This window comes from Lactuca serriola, chromosome 5 (genome assembly GCF_051521515.1).
Source record: "Lactuca serriola cultivar US96UC23 chromosome 5, Lser_US96UC23_V15, whole genome shotgun sequence".
Classification (NCBI taxonomy): domain Eukaryota; kingdom Viridiplantae; phylum Streptophyta; class Magnoliopsida; order Asterales; family Asteraceae; genus Lactuca; species Lactuca serriola.
Window position 1 is genome coordinate 91444274 of NC_136412.1, and position 24413 is coordinate 91468686.

The window sequence follows — 24413 nt, forward strand, 5'->3', positions numbered from 1 at the left end:
GAAAATAATCATGCCCCCGTGTGAGGATGCACAAAAAGTTTAAAAGCAATAACTCGTTTGTTCATTACCCAAGTAGTGGGATCTATCCAATGTGTCGTGACGGCAAGATAGCTTTTGGGACAACTACCGGTTGAGGAACAAACATCACACGTTAAAGAAACACCGGTTTTTATATTTAAAAATCCCAATTGCATATCTTTTTTGGCTATATCCCAATACTTTAAAGCATCACGTCTAAGAGAAATGCGACTTACATGCCGGTATTGTGGTTACATTTTTTCCCGCAAAATTCTTGTTAATCGTGGGTTGTCGAAGTGGTTGAAAGGCAAGCCCTCTTGAATGACGAACTTGCAAAAGCTTTCACGAATGTCATCATTGTTGTAAATAAAGATCGAACCGTCGGGAGTAATATTTGGTTGATCCGGATCGCCTTAACCTTTTACAACCGGACACGTTTTTGTTGTATGACTCCTCAACGTACTATTGTCATCTTTTCCCAAAAACATCCCGCATTGCTTGCACCTTGGTTTTTCTTTCCCGTTCGACAACAAACACAAATCGTAATGTTCCCACACATCTTTACTCCGAGTGGTTGGTAAAATTTTAATCACCGTTGCATCCGACTCTTGAGCCGTGGTAGAATTTCAGGAGCTCATTTCTTGGAAGATTATGAAAATAAAAGTATAAAGTAGTAGAAATATGTGTAAAATGTAAATGGAGCAAATGGTTTGTATCTATATGTGTTTGGAAGGGCAAAAAAGTCAAGAAAATCAAACTAGCCGTTTTTTCCCCTTTCCAACGACTATAAAAAAAATTCAAAATTATCGATGCTCAACGGTAAAAAAAAAAACCGGTTTAGGATCCGGTTTGAACCGAATCCGGTTCTCAATCCGGGGTTAAATCTGATATCTTGTCCGAAGCTTCAATCCGGTGGCAGGTTTAATCCGATCCGGTTTGGTCAAAATAGGTTTTGACCAATCCGGTTTCCGGATCGGATCGGATCCGAGATCCCAATCCGGTTTTTGTGCCCATCTCTAGTTTTGGTTTGAGGCTTTACTGCTATGTGCGTAAGACAACAAACCAAGGCATTCTATTTCGATGACTGATTGGGCTAAGGCATTCCAGTCCGATAACTGATTGAGATAGGGTATTCCAATCCAATGACTGATTGGACTAGTTGCATGTTGGTATACCATGACTGATTGGACCGAAGCATGTTTTATTTGTCTTAATGCGTATGGTATTTTAGGAGAACTTACTAAGTTTGAGCTTACAATTTGATATTATGGTTTCTGGTACTTCAGATGATAGAGGTTAGGGGCAAGGCGAAGGCTCGATTGTGCACATCATCCTAGACTTTTATATGATTTATGATTTTTGGATACTCTGATATATGATTGTGACTTTTGGAAACCTTGTTTCTATAAAACTTATGGATTTGAAATGGTTTTGAAAAATAAAATTTTTGCCTTGATTTTGGGATGTTACAGAAACGTATACAAACTCGAAAATAATCCAATTTCTTAAGTTAATGAAAAAAAGTTATTATATGTGATCCAACTCATATGTAAGAAATGATTAAGCAAGAAAACGTAAAAATAAATATGTTGAAACGTAGACGAACTCAAATATAATATATTTTTTTGAATTAATGAGCAAAAGTTAATATATCTTACATTACTCATATGTAAGAAACGTACATAAAATTAAGCACAAAAACATTAAAAAAAAACTACGTTGAAACATAAGCAAACTCGAATTTATCGACATGTGCATAAAAAAACAAGTTTCTTTTAAAAAAAATTAACGAAATAAAGTTCTATATTCACGTTGAAAACCTTAAATTTATACCGATACATATATAAAAAGAAACACATAAAAATTTAGTTTTATTGATTAACCAACAAAATTTATTAAAGAAAATCAAATTATATAAAATTTGGTGGATGAATATAAAAATTTAGAAAAATAAAAGGTCGAAAGTAAGTATATTTTAGAATTCAAAATGAAAGGTTAATCACTGTTTAAAAACTAAACATAAGTGAATAAGTGAATGCTCTACAATTTAATTACCCTCTTGACCGAATTTAAGTCAAAATTGGAGTATTGGTGTCATATCTCAGAAAGAGATTGGAAGATCAGGGGGAGAGAGAATCAATGAACCTGTCCGTTGGCGTTGCGATTGCGCGGGAGATTCCACTAGATTTCCGGCGAGAAACCGGTGGAGCAATAGCAGTCGCTACTAAGAGAGTCAGTGAGGACGGCGACGGCTGTGGGGTACGACGCCGTCGTGCTGCACTAAGAATGGTGGACAGGCAGCTAGCCAAGGGCAACTTCAAATTGGCCCTTTCTTTAGTAAAACAGTTGCAGCGACTACCTCCACCTGCTGGTCTCCGAGGCTTTGCTACTGCCAAACAGGTCCTTATATCTGATTTTTCACGCAATCACTTGTTTCACAAATTAGTCTTTTCTTTTCCCTGAATATTACATCGTTCAAGCTAATAATTTGACAGAAATAGATATAATTCATCAATAAAACAATTAATCTCCATGTAATTATATAGAATTCCATAAAGGATTTAACCCTAGGCATACAGTGGAGATCGTTGATTAGATGATAGTTGAGACAAGATTTCAATTCAATCGGAATGCACCATAAGTTTCATGAATTGTAAGATTTGAGTTGTGAATAGTTATATTTTGACAACTGTGTTAAATCTAGATGCTAGTTAGGACATTCGGTTTAAATTATAATTTTTTTTCTGTTGCCACTTGCCAATTGATATGTTATTTACAGGTACCCCGAAGAGTGTTGTCAGTAGAGGAATTGGATCTCAGTGTGACAGAAAAATCTGCTCTTCAATCATTACATGATTCCATCCTTGATTCAATCAAGATTAGCCTTCAATCATCACCATTGGATGAGGTACTTTTATTTTATTGGCATTGTTGTTGAATTAATTTGGTTTCATTGGTTTGTTTGTCAATTTCCTAATTACATTGGCAAATTTGTAAAAGAATCTAAGGGGCGATTGGTTTGCAGGATTCCTTAGGAATCAGCCAGGATTGGAATGTAGTTCCATTCCATTCCATTCTGGCATTGGGCTGGAAATGACTAAGAAGTTTAAGTCTATCTAAATTCACAAAATCCTTCAACTCATGGAATTTAATTCCAATCCTCATATGTATAAATGGCTGAAATACCCTTTCTGAACCCCCATGTTTAACATTGTAGCATGTTGATTTCGTCATTTTATCATTACCTTTTGTAATTTGTTGTTTAATATTTGTTTCGTAATTTGTTGTCATGTTTCGATAAATTTATCTTGCATAAATAATATTTTAGATAGAAATAGTTTTAATATTTTCATGCACAATAAATTATTAAAAGGGTAATTTAAATATTTTCACAACTATTTATATAACTTCGTGGGCAAAAAACTTAATAGAATGGCCATTTACTGACCTTTACAAATATTTAAATACATTTTATGCACAAGAAATCAATAAAAGGCACTTATGTTATTTTCATTATTTGCATTCCAAAATCCAAATCCTTTGACAGCTTCACAAACCAAACTAAAATATACATTGGAACGGAAATGTATTCCATTCCATTTCCAGCCAACCAAACACATGACAGATTTCATTTTCTTCATATTCTAATATCTTCAAATTTCAATTCCATTAATAGATTATCTGTTGATTCAATTATCTCATCTGCTTATTTCTCTTTTATTTTCATTTATTTATTGGTCCAAGAGCAATATTATATATAATATTAACTTGTTTGTTGGGATTGCAGATTTCTGTAACTTGTAAGGACAATGATTTAAACCTTGAAGATGATATAATCCAACACAAGTAAAATATCTTTCTTCTACAATATATGTGTCTATGGAATATAATAAGAAAAAGAAAATAAAAATTAATCAAAACAAAGTTCAATTTCATTAAAATATCTTTCTCCTAATGAAATGTTTTGAAAGTTGAAGACAAGTGGTGCAGCATGAAGCTGGTCATTTTTTAATTGGCTATATGCTTGGTGTTTTACCAAAAACATATAAATTTTCAATCATGGAAGATGTGAAGCAAGATAAAGTTGTTGATGCGAGTGTCAAGTTTGTTGGCTTTGAGTTTTTGAGAGAGGTAATTGTGGTAATCTATCTATAGTTTCTTGTCATTATTTCCAACATTTTTGTTTTTTTAAATAAAATCAATTTTTTATTATGAAGTTAGAAGATGAACTACCATCAAAGAAAAAGTTGCATGATGTGAAGCCAAGTCATCGGGTGAGACTACTTTTTTCTATGTACCGCTCCAGTCCCAACATAGTGGGCCTCATTTACTACTACACAGGACATGACAGAACATGTTGTATTGTGTTTGATTGTGGGACAAAAAGGTGCACTGTGGGACAAAACGGTGCACATTTTTGTCCCATCCAAAAAGTTGGGACAAGGACTTGCTCTTACTCCCTGTCTGTGCAAAAGACATAAATGCCCTCCGATTCAGTCTAGTGTTGTCCCTTGTAATAACTTTAGCTTAAAGTTTGATACAAAGCTCTAACACGCCATGTTTTATAATTCATGCAGGACAATAAACGCAAGTTGTCCTCTACGGTGAGTTATTTTTTTATCTGGATGTTCTTTTTGTTGTGAAATAGTTCCCTTTACATTTTCGGCAAAACATAGTTTTCTTAACGAGGATGATGAGGGCATTCATGTCTTTTGCACATACAATAGGATAGGATGCCATTGACCATTTGACATGTGCAACATGTTTGTCGTTTGGCGTTTGTATTAATGTTTTAGTTTGTACATGTTTCTATGAATTCATATATGTTTGCATCAAGAATTTATTTATATTTAAATATCAATTTTATTTATGGAATCTGACCCACGAACCCACCAACCAGTGAACCGGTATAAATAAGTGGGTTGACAGGTCATATATGGATTTATGTTTCAAACCCGTCAAACCGTGACCTATATAGTTAAATGGGTCGTGTTCGGGTTGGTGTATTTTGACCCGCCAACCCGAACATGACACGATTACCAGGCCTAAAAATAGATCAAGGTCTACATCTCACCTTGTTGTACTCTTCTGGGCGGGACAAAAAATTGCACTTTTTGTCCCATTTACATCAGTCGCGGTCCAATACACACTAAATGCAGTTCAAGGCCATGGTGTTCTTACTTATTGAACAAACATGGCCTACTTTTCTTCTCTACTTCTATTGTGCTTTTTTAATTTCATCATGTGACTTATATTGATCGGTTTGATTTTCCTTAGGTATTAAGCAAGTTCTTATGTGTGATTGTTGGAGGCTTAGTAGCAGAGTATCTCACTTATGGATACTCAAAAGGACATCACGGTGACGTGGAGAAAGTATGTTCTTCATGTTTCATCTCATCTCATAAAAGAGCTTAGGGTGCGTTTGGTTGTGGAAAATTGTTTTCATTTTCCAAGAAAATGTTTCCTGAAAATAGAGTTGGGTTTTTATTTTCGATTTTCAATAAAAGTTTTAGAAAATGCGTTTGGTTGGAAACAGTGGAGTTTTCATTTTCCATTTTAGAAATTTAGAAAACTTTGGAAAACTGTAAAAATTATTTTTCTAATTTACATACAATTTGGAAAAATGAAAATTTTTATTTTCTTAGAAAATTTTGGAAAACTGAATAAACCAAACGCATTTTCAAAAGTTCCGTTTTCCTTGGAAAACTTTCTAAGTTTCCTAGAAAATTTTCCACAACCAAACACACCCTTAAGGTACGTTTGGTTGTGGAAAACTGTTTTCATTTTCTAAGAAAATGTTTTCAGAAAATAGAGTTGAGTTTTCATTTTCAATTTTCAATGAAAAGTTTAGAAAACGCGTTTGGTTGAAACCGGGGGAGTTTTTATTTTCCATATTAGAAATTTGGAAAACTTTGGAAAACTGGAAAAATCACTTTTTCTAATTTACATACAATTTGGAAAATTGAAAATTTTCATTTTCTTGGAAAATTTTGGAAAACTGAACGAACCAAACGCGTTTTCAAAATTTCCGTTTTTCTTGGAAAATTTTCCTAGAAAACTGGAAAATTTTCCACAACCAAACGCACCCTTATATTTTCTATTTTTTAGGGATTAAACCTCATCTTTATTTTTTCCCCTAAAAAAGACCTTGTATGTTTTTTTCATTTTTTCCGAAAAAACCCTAAACTTTGTCTTTTTGTTCCGAAAAGACCCTCAACCTTCTCACTGTTTCCCAATAAACCCTCAACTTTTTTAGTTTTTCTCGAAAAAGCCCTCAAATTTTCAAGTTTCTTTTTGGGAAAAAATGACTAAAGCCTTGTGAGTCCGGATCGGAAAAAAATGAAAAAATGCAAGGTTTTTTTAAAGAAAAAAAAAATAAAGTTAAGGTTTAATCCGGAAAAAACAAAAAATATAATCCTACAATTAAACAAAGTGGGAGAAAATGACAGGACTAGACAAACTTTCTAAGTCTATTTTCGACGATAAGGATGAGGAGTGTTTTTATGTCTTTTGCACAAATGAGAGCTCAAGCCTTGTGAGTCCCTCCCATGTTATTCCACCTTTTCGGGTAGGACAAAAAATTACTTACAAAAGATCAAGAAGGGCATTCATGTCTTTTTCACCCACGGGAGACTGAGAGCGTGTGTCTATCTTATCGACATTTTGACATTTTTTAGAAGGCAAGAAATTATAATGTTTGTCACATTGACATCAGTCAATGGACACCATCACACCAAACTCAATTTTATAAACAAGAGATCGAGAAGGGCACTCACGTCTTTTGAACAGGCGAGAGACTGAGGGCGAGTGTGTATCCCACCTTATTCGACATTTTTTAAGTAGGAAAAAAAAATTTAAAATTTTTGTATCATGGTCTGATTTCATTTATAATACAATAGTTGGGCATGGTGTTTAAATGGTTGCAATTCACTGAAGATGAAGCAGATGCTCTGATCAGATGGAGTGTACTGAACACGCTCGTGATATTGCATCATCATAGTGAAGCTAGATTAGCATTAGTGGAGGCCATGACACGTGGAAGATCAATTGGAAATTGCATTGATGTGATAGAAACCACTCTAAACTATCAAGACGTTTAAACATCTCACGTCTTCACCATCATCATGTTCAAGATTATTTGACCTAAACTGACAATTTTACACCATCTGGGAATCCTCAATTTATTACTGTTAGAACCTTTGGTATAGGTATATTCTTCTATATATAGCATTATAAATTTATCAATTGAAAATTAGTGTAATTATGTGAAACGTAGATTTATATTAATCATCATGGATTTACAAACGGAATACTTAAATGTTTATAAATTACAAGACCAAATCAAAACTAAAACTAAAACTCATTGAGCTAATATAGATAAAACTTCTCAATCACCTACAAGCTTTCCTCAAACCCATCTTCTCCTACTTTTGATTTTATTCTAAGTCAAGAGTGCTTTTCTTGATTACTTAGCTAAACCCATTCGATCACACATCTCTTCCCATTAATCAAACCCATCTTCTCCTAATCTACTGTCTGAACTACATCTTAATTACTATGATCATCACCAACAACTCCACTACTGCTGTACACGAATTTTTCAGGCCACGTATCAACACTTTCTTTCCGGTTCTCACATGGTGTTGTTTGGTTTTATTTTTGGGTTTGGATAGATTGGATTGGGTTAAGTGGGTTTTTGTTGTTGAATATTTAACCAATAATTGAACCAAATTTAATTCAGTTATTAAGGTTTCGTGTCTAGTATTTTAAAAATTACCGGAAAATTGATGTTCTAACTAAAATTTAAAAAATTGTTATAAAACAGTGACAAGTTTTAAAAGAAAGTTTAGACAAAACTTTAGAAATGGTCATTGTGGTATATCGAAAATTGCCACTTTAGTTCAAAATGTTTTGGACTAGCACCAGCGGTCCAACACTTTGATTTTATTGCGAGTTTGGTCCATAATTTTTTTTAATTCATATGACGATTTTGCCCTTATTATTTTTATTTTCTAATTTTTTATTCATTTTACAATTTCATTATTAAAAAAAATAAAAAGAAATATAAACCTAACACAATACCCGACCCCGGGGGTGTTTGGCTTAACTTTTGAGAAGCCAAAAGATCTTTTAGAAAAAGATAGAAGCCAAAAGATCTTTGGCACAACAATTTTAAAACCTACTTTTTGATTTTTGATAGAAGGAAAATCAACATTTTGGAAAAGTCAGGAAAACCAGACTTTTTGCAACTTTTCCAAAAAGGACTTTTAGCCCTTAAAAAGCTAAGCCAAACACCCCCCCACCCCCCCCCCCCCCCCCCCCCCCCATTGACATTTCAATCTCTTCCTCTCCGTTGTTGACGAAAAAAAGGAAAAGCCACGGGAGCATACCATTTCGTCGGAGACCATTTTCGTCGGAGCCTGTCTTCGCCGAAAACCGCCATCATCCTTCCCAAACCGTTATAGACCACCGTCAATGTGGTTTAGGGTTTCAAAACCCCACCTTCATCTTTTCAGACCTTAAGATGGTGGCGACATTTGTGAGTACTCCGAATTGAATCCTTCGTGTTAGGGTTCGTTGGTTCGTTTTCCTTCGAACTATTTTTGGTTCATCTTGGTCAGATCTCGAAGGAGGAGCTGGTGTTTCGTTGTCAAATCTGCTTCATCAGTGTGTCATCATCATCAATGTTTCCATCCAAGTTGTTTTCCTCCGATTGATATAGTAGCGGCAGGATTAGGGTTTCTTACACCTAAGATCTTGTGAAGCCTGATGTGTAACCGAGGTTCACTACCCCTAAGTCTCTTTTCGTTGATATGCAGATAGATTGGAGACAATGGGAGCTGTAGATGAAAACCCTAATCAAAGTCTTTGCCGGAAAATCGATGGTGGTGGTGGTGGTTTTGACATATTGTGACATTTAACAAGGAGGACTGGGAAAAAGGGTGATGGCTTTGGTGGCATTCTTTTTTGTGTTCTCGGATCGAGTCAGAGAAGTGATAAGAAATGATATCTCGAGGATATTGTTGGACAAGGTTTAATTTCTTAAACCTTGAAAAAACAACAGTGGAGGCCGATAACAGAATTCCAGTCAAGTTTAGAATAAATCTAGTCAAGCCTTGAAGAAGAACCAATTATTCGGTGCAAGATGAAATTAAAGTAAAATAAAGTGAACAGAATGAACAAAGAGAATGAGAGAATGACAGATGTAATTCTTGTATTAATAAAGGTGTTGTGATTACATAAAAGATACTCATATTTATACTACAAGGAGCACTAAGGATGAAAGAGACAATAAAGACAAATACGAACTGCAGATCAACCACATGACAATGCATTGCGGTTGATCTTGTCTCCTACAACTATTACATCGAAAAAGAAAAATACAAAAAGACAAAAAGTACAAGTCTTCAATTCTTCTATTGTTATCTCATCTTCGAAAACTCAACATTCTTCGGAACATCACAACCACAGACAGTCATCCTATCTTGGAAACTCTTCAACTTCGGATAGCCTAAAGGACCACTTTCACGTATTAACAATCACCCCTAAGTGATCTTTAGCTATCTCAACTTTACTCAAGCTGCATTATCAAAGGCGAACTAATATGCCTTCTACAGTCACTCTCTAACTTCCAACCACCAACTCACTTGTTCAATCAACTAATTCTTTATTTCTTCTGGAGCTTGGGACTTGGCTGTTCTTGAAATGATTTTTTTAAGAACATAAGTGTTGGCCAAGTGTTTATGTCGTACTCAGAATAACTCCTTGTCCGATTCTTTCCTCTTGTAGACATACCCACACTCTGGATCTCCAATAGGGCTCTGGATCTCCAATAGGGCCAAAATCAAGAAATTCAATCCCTTCTAATTATGCATTTTGAGGAGGAAGAAATTTCTAAGTCATGAAAAGCGGAGCAAGCTTAATATATGTTCTGGAAAATTCAACTACATAATCTCAGATAAACATAGTGCTGATTGAGATGCACCAATGGTAATATCGGAGTTCTATTTCTGTTGGAAGTGAGTTGCAAGAACAAGAAAGTCATTGGGGTTTATTGTCGGAAAGTCTGCATTCGAGATCTTTAACTTCTTTTTAGAGTTTTGATGGATGTAAAAGTAGTGAAGTTTGCACTTGAGTCCGAATTTGTTCAACATCTTGAATCCATAACCATCAATCTCCAAGATCCTTCTCTTAGACCAAGCTTCTTTCACCAACAGTGCACTTGTAGAGTAGAAGGTCTTCAAATGTTCCCTTTCCGTTCGGTATTGAATGGCCATTTTGATAGGTTTTGGCTATAAGACATCCTATGTGCTCATACAAACCCTAATGCTTGGATCTAGGTTTCTCTATTGTACATGCAAGTTATCCAAGACTATAAACCCTAATTCTAGCATTCAAGTAATCATATTAACATGAGAATAGGTTTATAATGTTACCTTGATTGTTATGTAGCAATAACAATCCCAAATCCTCCTTGAATTGACTTTGGAAGGCTTAGAGTCACAAATGTCACTCCTCTAATGGTTCACAAACACCATAAGCAAGAGGATGAAGAGGAGAGAGGATGGAGGCTGCCCAAAACGTGTTCTAACCCTAGAAGAAAGCTTTCCCACGTTTTTGGGTCATAAGGGTCATATATATAGTGAGGCTATTAGGGTTATCTAACAAGGAAACCCTAATTTGGATGCTTAAGCCCTAACCAACCCATAGACTCCTTTAATCAAGCCCTTGGACGATTTCCTTATGGGTTTCCCATTAGAATTCGTCCACCCCTTGATTCAAGGCAATCCATGGCCCAAATTGCAATTATCTTATAATTACAATTTCAGTCCCTTAAGTTTAATTAATCTCTTTTAGTCACAAAACTAATTACCAATTAATTCTTGACTAATATTAATTAAACAATATGATTTCTCCTTTAATATATTATTCTCATAATATATTAATAAATCATATTTAATCCTTTCTCTCCATAATTCATCCTATCAAGTTGCTTTGGTGAAGGCAACCCAAAAGGACCATGCACCATCGGGTCAAGTACATATCAAAATAGTTATGGACTTACACACTAATCCAACACATTTCATCCGATGGATGAAGGTTGGGGAACTTTTTGTAGAGTCTGCCATGTGGTGAGAGAGGAAGATCGAGCTGTTCCGAATCCGAAGATTGCAGAGCATAACTCGCAAAGGGAACATAATGAAACTCATATATTTTACCTTCTAGAAAATAAAGAGAAATGCCCTGAAGAGGATTTGGATTTCTTTTAAGTGCTTGGAACATAAGACTTTACTGGATTGCGTGATCTATCTATTTTTGTGATCAGTGCTCGGTCTGTTCAATCAGCTTCATTAGATTGATTTTCTCAAACTCGATCGCTTTTCCCTTATCTTTGATGGTTTCTCATGGAGTTGATTTTTCAATAATAATTTGAGCTGTAGGAATCACAGTTACCTCGACATTTGGTATGACCAATTTCAAAGAAGATAGTCCATCATCGGTTTGCATTGATGAGCCTTCATCAATTTTATCGATCCGAGGAGCAAGGATCGTAAGTGGTTTTGGTTATGTGGCTTGGAAACATCAATCTTGAATTGAGTTTTAACCTTGGCAACTGACGTGCATAACTATACCTATCCTTTTTAAATTTATTACCTACCAAAACTTAACTACTAATACACTTATAGGCAGTGTACCTAGTCAGATTATAGTATAGAAAAGTGAGTCGGGTGTTGATCACAAGGAAGGAAATTTAACTAAGAAAATAAGTAATAAAAATTAATCTAAGAAAAAACAATTAAGTATGGTTTTTTTACTGATTTTGCAAGTTCAGCAACTTAATTTAAACTATCAGTTAAATAAGTATTAAAACTAAGCAAGCAAAGAAAACGATTTTTAATTCAAATATAAAGAGTACTCCTATTTAGTTCTGAAATCCCCTCTCTTATGGTTGATTTCTAGTGGATAACTTATAGTGATTACCAATTCATTAAGTTACTAGTTATCATGTTCCAATACCTGGTTTTGCCAATTTATGAATTCACATGCAATGATCAAGAAGAAGTTAAACACAAAATTGATATAAGCATGAATTTGACTATGAATGACAAATCTATGAATTACCTATCTTAGATCAAGATAAGCAAAACAAGCACAAATTAATGATTAATTATGCTCTCTAACACAGTCAAAGTGATAACTTTTATTCACCTAATTCTTGTAACGTCCCCTATTCTGGTATGTTATTTAAATGTTTATTTTTCCAAGTTTTTTATGGAGGGACTCGACGAGTCTGTAGCCCGACTCGTCGAGTAGAGACGGGATTTCGGGCACGTGTAAGTGGGCGACTCGACGAGTCCATATCCCGGACTCGGCGAGTCCGCCAGTCTGGAAGAAACCCTAGATCCACGGGTTTTGCACCCTATATAAACCCCCTTATGAACCCAATCTGGCCTCCCTCACCCTCAGAACGTTTCATAGCAACACCTTAACCTATCTTGAGTGATTTTCGACATTTTTGTGTAAAGAGTGAAGATTTAAAGAGAAGAGGAAGGCTAGATCCAAAGGAGAAGAAGGGAAACGAGATCTTGCATCCATTTCAGAGTCATTTGAGGTATTAATTGGACTCCTTCTGTTCTTTGGTTGCTTATCTTTAAAAATCTCATTTAGTTTACCTTTTTGCCCATTTATGAGCTTAATCTAGTAAAGGAGCTTGTGTAGTGGTATAACTTTCAGATCTAATCATATTTCTGTCCCAAAACCCAGATCTAATGCCTTTGTTGAACCTCATTGCATATAAGCCCTAGATCTAAATCTTATTCATGCATATTAAGCCTTTAAACCTTTTTAGAGGTCTATATGCACGTAAAAATGGAATCTTTACGTGCAAACCAAGCCTTAGGAGCCCAGATCTATCAGTTGGATGCGTTGGTTTTGAGCAGAATCGTCTGAATAGTAATTGCATGCATGCGACTCGGCGAGTCATTCTCCAGACTCGGCGAGTCGAGTTGTGAGTCCTCGAAGTTTCCCTTGTTGAGTTATGCGAGTGGAACCAGTGAGTGTGTGGAGGACTCAGTGAGTTGATTGGCAGACTCGTTCATGGAGGGACTCGGCGAGTCAATGCCTTGACTCGACGAGTCCAAGGCAATCTTCATACCTCAAGATCAGACTCGACGCGTTGTTCATACAACTCGGCGAGTCACAGCCAGAGTGTTCATAAGTTGAAGGAGGACTCGACGAGTTGTTCATACAAATCGGCGAGTCGGATGCAGATTGACCGAGTGATAGCATCGAAGAGGAACACGTCGAGTCTACTCCAAACTTGACGAGTAGTAGCGAGCAGAAGCAAGGAAGCGAGAGTGAGGACTCGGCGAGTTGGTGACCCAACTTGACGAGTCAGGTCAACTGTATGTTGACTTTGACCAATAGGTTGACTTTGACCAGGGGTAAAATAGTCATTTTACCCTCAGTATAGTTATCAGTATTTGATTTAGTGTGTTATGGAAATTGTAGCCGGGGAGATACCGGAGCAGCAGCAGACAGTTCCCAGAGCAATTCATTTACCAGCCAGTGTACGAGGTGAGTTTCCTTCCAGTAGGAATGGGTCTAAGGCCACAATGCCGGCCCGTTTAGTAACAGTAGTTTCCGGACTTCGGTCTGATGCAGTAGTTAGTATGTCTGATGCCCTCGTGGCTCAGACAGGTTTTGCATGTTATGTGTTTTGGGTACGGCCCGACTTAGTATGCAGTCTATGTTGATATGCTAGTTGATATGTGTATGCTATGCTATGTTCAGTAGTTCCGGACTTCGGTCCGATGCAGTTAGTTTCGGACTTCGGTCCGATGCAGTTAGTTCCGGACTTCGGTCCGATGCAGAAGGCAGGGCCCTGGTTAGTTTCGGACTTCGGTCCGATGCAGTTCTGGACTTCGGTCTGATGCACTGGGCGGGGCCCAGTAGTTGTTTATATGTTTGTATAGCATGTGTTAGTTTGTGTAGAACCTGGTTCCTGGTACGTAAAAATTTATCTAAGTATTTTACGTTTTTAGCCTTGGACTCAGCGAGTTGTAGGCCCGACTCGCCGAGTAGAGACGGGTTTGGGGGCACGTTTAAGTTGGCAACTCGGCGAGTCCACATTCGAGACTCGGCGAGTCCCAGCTATCTGATGAAACCCTAAATTTCACGGGTTTGCACCCTATTTAAACCAACCATTTTCTCCCCAACCTCGCCCCCTTCACCCTCAGAGCTCCCAACATCGTTCAAACCCCTACTTCTTGTGAGATTGAAGTGCTTTGGTGTGTTTCTTGAAGATTTTGAGAAGAAAGAAGAGTAGATCAAGAAGAGGAGGAGGAGGCCAGGCATCTTTGTGTTATCTCAGTGATTTCCTTGAGGTATAACTCGATTTCCATCTGTTTCCATGCTTATAGTCTCTTTTAGCTACATGAAAGTCCTTCTTGAGCCCTTCCCCAAGCTTGTTTGTGCATCATGGTTTGTAATAAGTTGTTAGCCTCTAGATCTAGGCATGATTGAGCTCCAGGAGCTTGGATCTACTGCCTTTATGGAGCCATATTGCATGAAAGCCCTAGATCTACTCTTTTGGTGCATTTTGAGCCCTAAAACCTTCATTAGTGATTATTTGCACGTAAAGTTGGAAACTTTACGTGTAATTCATGCCCTAGAAACCTAGATCTGGGAATGGCATGAGCTAGATTCAAGCAAACTCGAGTGTATAGTATTTGCATGTGACAGACTCGGCGAGTCGCTCATCGGACTCGGCGGGTCGAGTCGCGAGTCCCCGAGTTTTCCCCCTTTTCGTGTTCGCGGGGTGGAGTAGTGAGTCATGGGGTATGACTCAGTGGGTCGGAAGCCAGACTCACTCATGTAGTAACTCGGCGAGTCAATGCCATGACTCGGCGAGTTCAAGGCAATCTTCTTGCCTCAAGAACAGACTCGGCGAGTTGTTCATACAACTCGGCGAGTCGCAGCATAGAATGTTCTTCGGATGAAGACGAACTCGGCGAGTTGTTCATACAACTCGGCGAGTAGGATGAAGGACTATTGGACATCGACTTATAAGGAAAACTCGTCGAGTCAATGCCTAACTCGACGAGTAGAGACGAGTTTATGGTCAGACAAAAGGGACAGGGACTCGGCGAGTTGGCAAGCCAACTCGGCGAGTCAGGTCAACTGGCAGTTAACTTTGACTTTGACTCTTGGTGGGTTAGGGGTAAATGGTCATTTTACCCTAAGGTCGGTTAGCAGCATTTGACTAAGTGTTTTGTGGGAATTATTAGCCGGTGGATTTCCGGAGCAGCAGCAGCAGAAGACAGTCAGTTCCCACGCAGATCAGCAGCTACTTTGAGGTGAGTTACCTTCCAGTAGCGGGGGGGTCTACGGCCACAATGTCGGCCCACCAGTAGGAATTGTATGTTAGATGATTGTCTTTGTGATATCATCTAGGTTTGCTATTACCTGATATGTTATATGCTGGCATGATATTTTATATGTGATAGTGGTAGTAGGAGGGGAATAGTCCCCAAGTTTCGGTCGTTAGGACTGAAGGGTAGATCGGACACCCCAGATATGTCTGATAATATGTTATGTTATGATATATGTGATAGTAGTAGTAAGGGGTGAAATAGTCCCCGAGGATCGGTTGTTAGGACCGATGGGTAGTCAGCACCCGAGAACGGCTTGACATGGGTAGTCAGCACCCCAGAACGGCTTCACACAGGTAGGTCGGCACCCCAGAATGGTCGTAACGGGTAGGTCGGGCACCCCAGAATTGCCCGGCAGTATGTATGATATGTGATTATATGGTATGTGGTATATTGGGGGAACTCACTAAGCTTCGTGCTTACAGTTTTCAGTTTTGGTTTCAAGTACCTCTTCCTCGAAGGGGAAGGAGTTGGCGCGGTAGCGGTACATCACACACATGCTCTGTTTTCCGCATCATGAGATCCTCCTGGGAAATTGTACTCTGACACTTTCATGTTTTATAAAAATGTTTTCTAGACATGCAGTATCTTTTGTGAAATGATATGATCGTTGAACGCTTTATTCCTAATGTTTGCTAAGTATATGTTTTAAAAATGAAATTTTTGGCTCGTATTTTTGGGACGTTACAAGTTGGTATCAGAGCCCTGGTTTGAGGGATTCGGACACACCTTCGGGGGTGTCTGAACTCAAATCGAGGGATTAAAAGATTTTGAAAAAGAAAATGTTTTCTAAAAGGTTAAGTAAAGTGTTTTAAGAAGGAACGAAGTGTGTGATGTGCGCGACCGGCCGAGCTCAAGTAAGTATTCCCCAAAGTACCCATATAAGCTTATGTTATGTTTATCAGTTTTAGTAGAACAGCATGCTAGAATAGGACTAAGGATCTAGGAGTGATGCCTTATGTGCCTGCTTTATGTGCTTCAGTGTATGAAAATTACATGCTAGAATTGAGTAGACAGCAGTATGATAGCCTGTTTAGGTTATGCCTGATAGTATGAGTTTAGCACTGTATGCTAGTTCAGTTTTTCTCTATGAGAGCAGAATTGCTTGAGATTGTTCCCTTTTGCTCGAATGCTGCTTGCTTTGTGCTTTGCGGGACTCTGAGTGATGGGAGCTAGCCATTAGGTGAATACGTCACGTCACATGTGATTAGGGTTGAATAATCTTAGAGTGTTGGATATGGCCCTATTGCGCAGCTCTCGTTTGAGTCTAACCGTTGTAGGGACGAGTCTGTTACTCGAAGGATTATTTGAGCCTTATCACATGTGATGGTATTCAGGTAATGGCTAATTGGCATTACAAGGAGGCCTTCAACAGTTGAGGACCGGGAAGGGTGGAGATAGAGATTTCCCTATGGCAAGCCTAGGATGAGTATAGCAATAATCAGCAGTAGTGAAAGGGAATCTAGTGGATTCGAGGCAGTCCTTGAAGAAGGTACGGATAGATGTGGAAGGTAGTATGGGCCCGTACTACTGAAAGCAGAGGATCCGTACCTGAACCGAGGAAGGCCACGATGAGACCAGGGAACTTGTGGTAGATGTGATCCCTCTAGAAGTATCAGTATCAGTAACGAATGTTATTTATGTATTGCAGAATGGTGGTACTACGATCAAGGCAGATAGATGGCGGTTCAGGAGAGGGGTCAGGTTCGGGATCAGGTTCCGAGCCAGTAGATGAGGGACTACGCGAGTTCATCGCGTCAGAGATCACCAGCGGTATCCTTGAGTCGACCCCCATTATCTTCGGGTCGATCAAGGAAGGGATAATCGAGTTGATGGAGGATCGCCTTCGGGCATTCAGGAGCGACATGGCATCTGGACAGTCGGGATCTCACACACTGTCCTTCAAGGAATTCAGGGGCAGTGGTGCGCCGGATTTTCACGGGGCGAAGGACCCCATAGCTGCTAGACGATGGATTGCAGACATTGAGTCTGCACAGTTGACTAGCTTCTGCCCTGAGGGGTCGAAGGTGAGATTTGCAGCAGGATGTTTGAGAGATCGGGCTAGGGACTGGTGGGAGTCCGCTGGTGACTCGTTGGGAGCCTCGGCTGTCGAGGCTATGACCTGTTCGGACTTTGTGACATGAGGCAGATGATGGAGACTGTGGCGGAGATCACCGCCAATTTCCGGGAGAGGGCGTTATTGGTGCCCCGGTATGCGGGTGATGAAGACATGAGGAGGACCCGCTACCACGACATACTACAAGCTGATATTCGGGAGCATGTCAGTTTTTTGGCTTGCCTTACCTTGGATTCTATGATTGCCAGGGCGAGGGAGATGGAGATAGATTTGGAGCACATACGAAAGAGGAAGTCAGAGGAGGGACAGACAGGAGGGGCTTCGGGGAAGAAGCCCAAGGGATCCGATGGTAGGCCGAAAGGCCAGTTGGGACCGAGCCGCTGCAGGAAATGCGGCAGGCCTCATGAGGGGCATGTAGACTGGGATTGTCAGACTGCTATAAGTGCGGCAAGTCGTGGCATATCAGCAGGGATTGTACCGCCCCTGCACCTGTGATTCAGACATCTGAGTTGCTGTGTTTCCATTGCAACCAGAGGGGCCACAATAAGGCCAATTGCCCCCAGTTGACAGCAACAGCGCCAGTAAAGGCGCCAACTCCAGCGACCCTGCGGATCACTGATGGCCAGCATGGCAAGGCAGAGGCTCCAGTGGTGAGGAGCCGGGCATTTCAGCTGACTACCGAGGAGGCATGCGCCGCATCCGATGTGGTGACGGGTATGATTCTTTCCCTCTATTTTATTTTTATGATGTTATGATATTGATATGTTCTGTGTGTGTGTGTGTGTGTGTATATATATATATATATATGCGTTAGGATCGTTCCACGTGAACGGTATCCCAGTTCAGGTGTTGTTCGACTCGGGTGCCACCTGATCGTTTGTTTCCCTTGCGCTTAGCAAGAAGTTCACTGAGTCTTCGGGCATGTTGGAATGCCCTTTGGAGGTAGATATTGCCGACGATCGATCGGTGCGAGCATCATCAGTGTTCAGAGATTGTGTTCTGAGGTTATTCGAGGAGCGCTATTTGGTGGATTTGGTTCCCATTCCGTTGCGTGCGAGCAAAGTGATTATAGGCATGGATTGATTGAGCCCTAATGGGGCGGTGATAGATTACGCACAGCAGCTAGTGCGGATCAGGACCCCCAGTGGGGGAGAGTTGGTAATCCACGGTGAGAAGCCACAACGTGGGCCCACAGTATGTTCAGCAACAAGGGCTACGTGCTACCTTCAGCAGGTATGCGGGATATGTCGTGTACATTATGGATACCCGGGAGACGGGTAAGATGTCGGTGAGCGAAGTTCCAGTGGTGCGAGACTACACTGATATGTTCCCAGAGGAGCTTCCTGGAATACCTCCGAAGCGTCAGGTAGAGTTCAGGATCGACTTAGTTCCTGGTGCGGCTCCGATAGCCAAGGCACCTTATCGGTTGGCTCCTCCTGAGATGCAGGAGTTGTCTACGCAGCTGCAGGAGTTGCTAGACAAGGGATTTATTCGACCGAGCAATTCACCCTGGGGAGCCCCGATCCTGTTTGTGAGGAAGAAGGACGGGTCACATCGGATGTGTATAGATTACCGGGAGTTGAATAAGGTAACGGTGAAGAACCGTTACCCACTCCCGAGGACTGATGACCTCTTTGATCAGTTACAAGGAGCATCTTGGTTCTCCAAGATCGATTTGCGTTCGGGTTATCATCAGATGAGGGTCAGAGAGGGGGATGTGCAGAAGACCGCGTTTCGGATGCGTTATGGCCATTATGAGTTCGTGGTGATGCCGTTTGGGCTCACCAATGCTCCTGCCACGTTCATGGACCTCATGAACCGCGTGTGCAGACCGATGTTGGATCGGTCTGTGATAGTTTTCATTGATGACATCTTGGTTTATTCCAAGACGCAAGAGGAGCACGAGCAGCATCTGAGGGAGGTTTTGGAGACCCTGAGGAGGGAGAGCTTATACGTTAAGTTCTCCAAGTGCGAGTTCTGGTTGCGCGAGGTGCAATTCCTTGGGCACCTTGTCAACCAGAAGGGTATATTGGTCGACCCGGCCAAGATCGAGGCCGTGATGAGATGGGAGGTTCCGAAGTCTCCATCCGAGATTCGGAGTTTCCTAGGATTAGCAAGCTACTATCGGAGATTCATCCAGGACTTCTCCAAGATAGTTGTACCCCTGACGCGGTTGACTAAGAAAGTCGTAGTCTTTCAATGGGGGCCTGAGCAGCAAACAGCGTTCGAGACTCTCAGACAGAGATTGTGCAAGGCGCCAATCTTAGCCCTGCCCGAGGGCGTAGAGGATTTTGTGGTGTATTGTGCCGCGTCCATTTTGGGGTTGGGCGCGGTACTGATGCAGAGGGGGCACGTCATTGCCTATGCTTCGAGGCAGCTGAAGCCTCACGAGGCGAACTACCCAACGCACGATTTAGAGTTGGGGGCGGTGGTCTTCGCCCTCAAGATTTGGCGGCATTACCTCTACGGGGTCCGATGTACCATCTACACGGACCACAAGAGTTTGAGGTACCTCATGGATCAGCCGAATCTGAACATGAGGCAACGTCGGTGGTTGGACGTGGTGAAGGATTATGATTGTGAGATCCTTTATCACCCGGGGAAGGCCAATGTGGTGGCCAATGCGCTTAGCCGTAAGGCGGCACCGATCAGGGATGTGTGTATGAGGATGACGGTGGTGACCCCACTGTTAGAGCAGATTCAGGAAGCTCAGCAGGAGCGTATGAAGGAGGAACATCGGAAGAGCGAGCGAATAGTGGTTCAAGTCACCTCCTTCGATTATGATAGCCGAGGATTATTGACACTACACCGTAGGGTGTGGGTGCCGTATCACGGAGGCATGCGCCAGATCTTGATGGAGGAGGCGCACAAATCCCGATTCTCTATTCATCCAGGGGCGACGAAGATGTATAGGGATCTTCGTCTAGACTATTGGTGGCCCTACATGAAGCGGGATGTGGCTTGGTACGTCGAGCGATGTTTGACCTGCAGGAAGGTCAAGGCCGAGCATCAGAGACCGCACGACAAGATGCAGCCGTTGGACATCCCGTTGTGGTAATGGGAAGATATTACGATTGATTTTATCACAAAACTTCCCAGGACTGTGCGTGGAGTAGATTCGATTTAGGTCATCCTGGATCGATTGACCAAGAGCGCCCATATTATTCCGATCCAGGAGAGCATCTCGGCCGAAAAGTTGGCCGATATCTATATCAAGGAGATAGTGGCGCGGCACGGGGTGCCAGTGTCAGTGATATCAGACCGAGATGTGCGGTTCACTTCCAGGTTTTGGAAGAAGTTTCATGATGAGTTGGGCACTCGTTTGCATTTTAGCACCGCCTTTCACCCGCAGACGGATGGTCAGAGCGAGCGGACCATCCAGACCTTGAAGGATATGTTGCGGGCATGTGTGCTAGACTTCGGTGGTAGCTGGGACACCTATCTACCCTTGGCTGAGTTCTCATACAACAACAGCTACCACGCGAGTATTAACCGTCCTCCATTCGAGATGTTGTATGGACGAAGGTGCAGGACCCCGATATGTTGGGGTGAAGTTGGCCAGGGGGTCATGGGGAGCACCGAAGTGGTGCTCAAGACTACTGAAAGAATCCATCAGGTTCGGAGCAGGCTTCAAACTGCACAAAGCCGACAGAAAAGTTATGCCGACAAGCGTCGTTCGGACTTGGAATTCCAAGTCGGGGATATGGTTCTCTTAAAAATGTCGCCTTGGAAAGGCGTCATTCGATTCAGGAAGCGGGGCAAGATGGGCCCGAGATACATTGGTCCGTTCAGAGTTGTAGCCCGGGTGGGCAAGGCGGCATATAGGCTGGATCTGCCAGCGGAGCTCAGTCAGATTCACAGGACCTTCCATGTCTCCCAGTTGCGGAAGTGCCTAGTGGATGATTCAGCAGTGGTTCCGTTAGAGGATATACAGGTTGATGACAGCCTGAATTATATTGAGCGCCCAGTCGCAATCCTCGACCGGAAGTCGAAGGATCTGAGGAACAACAAGGTGGAATTAGTGAAGGTGCAATGGCAGCACCGGAAGGGTTCAGAGTGGACTTGGGAGCCGGTGGAAGAAATGATGGAGCATTACCCTGAGCTATTTCAGGATCGAGTAGCAGACTTCGAGGACGAAGTCTAAAATAAGTGGGGGAGATTTTTAGCACCTGGTTCCTGGTACGTAATAATTTATCTAAGTATTTTACATTTTTAGCCTTGGACTCGGCGAGTTGTAGGCCCGACTCGCCGAGTAGAGACGGGTTTGGGGGCACGTTTAAGTTGGCGACTCGGCGAGTCCACATTCGAGACTCGGCGAGTCCCAGCTATCTGATGAAACCCTAAATTTCACGGGTTTGCACCCTATTTAAACCAACCATTTGCGCCCCAACCTCACCCCCCTCACCCTCAGAGCTCCCAACATTGTTCAAACCCCTACTTCTTGTGAGATTGAAGTGCTTTGGTGTGTTTCTTGAAGATTTTGAGAAGAAAGAAGAGTAGATCAAGAAGAGGAGGAGGAGGCCAGGCATCTTTGTGTTATCTCAGTGATTTCCTTGAGGTATAACTCGATTTCCATCTGTTTCCATGCTTATAGTCTCTTTTAGCTACATGAAAGTCCTTCTTGAGCCCTTCCCCAAGCTTGTTTGTGCATCATGGTTTGTAATAAGTTGTTAGCCTCTAGATCTAGGCATGATTGAGCTCCAGGAGCTTGGATCTACTGCCTTTATGGAGCCATATTGCATGAAAGCCCTAGATCTACTCTTTTGGTGCATTTTGAGCCCTAAAACCTTCATTGGTGATTATTTACACGTAAAGTTGGAAACTTTACGTGTAATCCATGCCCTAGAAACCCAGATCTATGAATGGCATGAGCTGGATTCAAGCAAAATCGAGTGTATAGTATTTGCATGTGACAGACTCGGCGAGTCGCTCATCGGACTCGGCGGGTCGAGTCGCGAGTCCCCGAGTTTTCCCCCTTTTCGTGTTCGCGGGGTGGAGTAGTGAGTCATGGGGTATGACTCAGTGGGTCGGAAGCCAGACTCACTCATGTAGTAACTCGGCAAGTCAATGCCATGACTCGGCGAGTTCAAGGCAATCTTCTTGCCTCAAGAACAGACTCGGCGAGTTGTTCATACAACTCGGCGAGTCGCAGTATATATTGTTCTTCGAATGAAGACGAACTCGGCGAGTTGTTCATACAAATCGGCGAGTAGGATGAAGGACTATTAGACATCGGCTTAGAAGGAAAACTCGTCGAGTCTATGCCTAACTCGACGAGTAGAGACGGGTTTATGGTCAGACAAAAGGGACAGGGACTCGGCGAGTTGGCAAGCCAACTCGGCGAGTCAGGTCAACTGGCAGTTGACTTTGACTTTGACTCTTGGTGGGTTAGGGGTAAATGGTCATTTTACCCTAAGGTCGGTTAGCAGCATTTGACTAAGTGTTTTGTGGGAATTATTAGTCGGAGGATTTCCGGAGCAGCAGCAACAGAAGACAGTCAGTTGCCATGCAGATCAACAGCTACTTTGAGGTGAGTTACCTTCCAGTAGCGGGGGGGTCTACGGCCACAATGCCGGCCCACCAGTAGGAATTGTATGTTAGATGATTGTCTTTGTGATATCATCTAGGTTTGCTATTACCTGATATGTTATATGCTGGTATGATATTTTATATGTGATAGTGGTAGTAGGAGGGGAATAGTCCCCAAGTTTCGGTCGTTAGGACCGAAGGGTAGATCCGACACCCTAGATATGTCTGATAATATGTTATGTTATGATATATGTGATAGTAGTAGTAAGGGGTGAAATAGTCCCCGAGGATCGGTGGTTAGGACCGATGGGTAGTCAGCACCCCAGAACGGCTTGACATGGGTAGTCAGCACCCCAGAACGGCTTGACACGGGTAGGTCGGCACCCCAAAATGGCCGTACCGGGTAGGTCGGGCACCCCAGAATTGTCCGGCAGTATGTATGATATGTGATTGTATGGTATGTGTTATATTGGGGGAACTCACTAAGCTTCGTGCTTACAGTTTTCAGTTTTCGTTTCAGGTACCTCTTCTTCGAAAGGGAAGGAGTCGGCGCGGTAGCGGTACATCACATACATGCTCTGTTTTCCGCATCATGAGATCCTCCTGGGAAATTGTACTCTGACACTTTCATGTTTTATAAAAATGTTTTCTAGACATGCGATATCTTTTGTGAAATGATATGATTGTTGAACGCTTTATTCCTAATGTTTGCTAAGTATATGTTTTAAAAATGAAATTTTTGGCTCGTATTTTTGGGACGTTACAGTTTGGGGGAGTTCATTAAGCTTTGTGCTTACAGTTTTAGTTTTGGTTTTAGGTACTTCCGCAAGTAAAGGGAAGAGCTCGGGATGATGGCATCGCACACACCACAGCTTCAACTTTATTCCTGGGAGTTTTGTTCAGATATTTAGATATTATTTGATACAGTTTTTGATACGACACTTTTATTATGGCTTTTGAGATACACGACGTATGGTTTTATTATATGACATTCAGTGTTATGATTTTTATTACTATTTAAAACAAAAAAAATTTGGGTCGTATTTTTGGGATGTTTCAATTCTAGGATTTGTTCAATCACTAGATCTAATTATTTAATGTTCATAAACAACTAGATAACAAATTCATACAATTAGAATGATCATCTACTACACAAAACTTGTATGATAAGCAATATAAGATATAACTTCAACATGCAAGGATTGTGACTTGTCAAACACTAGTAAAATCAACATAAAATATTTATAAATTTAAAATCAACACATAGGTTATGAGTTCATCTTCACCAAACAAAAGTATAGGGTAATTTGCGCATGATCAAAGCAGAAACATGCATAAAATAAAGAAAACTAAAC

General features: G+C 41.1%; 1 protein-coding gene across 6 annotated transcripts; it reads left to right on the forward strand.

Annotated features, from left to right (window-relative positions):
- The first annotated feature begins 2102 nt into the window (after positions 1–2102).
- On the forward strand, positions 2103–24024 carry LOC145052769 (translation initiation factor 3 subunit I). Of its 6 annotated transcripts, XM_079000648.1 has the most exons (10): positions 2103–2418; positions 2798–2926; positions 3806–3864; positions 3996–4149; positions 4236–4292; positions 4596–4622; positions 5296–5391; positions 12546–12631; positions 23579–23618; positions 23876–24021. In XM_079000648.1, the coding sequence occupies exons 1-10, from the start codon at positions 2158–2160 to the stop codon at positions 23978–23980; spliced, it is 1014 nt and encodes a 337-aa protein (XP_078856774.1). In that variant the 5' UTR covers positions 2103–2157; the 3' UTR covers positions 23981–24021. The 6 variants fall into 6 exon arrangements, 5 of the variants coding, with proteins under 5 accessions (XP_078856774.1, XP_078856776.1, XP_078856777.1 ...); XM_079000650.1 differs by lacking the exon at positions 12546–12631 and having other exon boundaries at positions 23579–23671; positions 23876–24024; XR_013684170.1 differs by lacking the exons at positions 12546–12631; positions 23579–23618; positions 23876–24021 and adding exons at positions 6468–6553; positions 6918–7056 and having other exon boundaries at positions 2104–2418.
- The last annotated feature ends 389 nt before the right edge of the window (positions 24025–24413 follow it).

Excerpts from the sequence above, each read along its gene's own strand:
- LOC145052769 (XM_079000648.1), top strand. The coding sequence starts at position 2,158 with ATGAACCTGTCCGTTGGCGTTGCGATTGCGCGGGAGATTCCACTAGAT. Across the intron at positions 2,927-3,805 it reads AATCATCACCATTGGATGAG|ATTTCTGTAACTTGTAAGGA; the intron begins GTACTTTTATTT and ends TTGGGATTGCAG. Across the intron at positions 23,619-23,875 it reads AAGGAGTCGGCGCGGTAGCG|GTACTTCCGCAAGTAAAGGG; the intron begins GTACATCACATA and ends TTTTGGTTTTAG.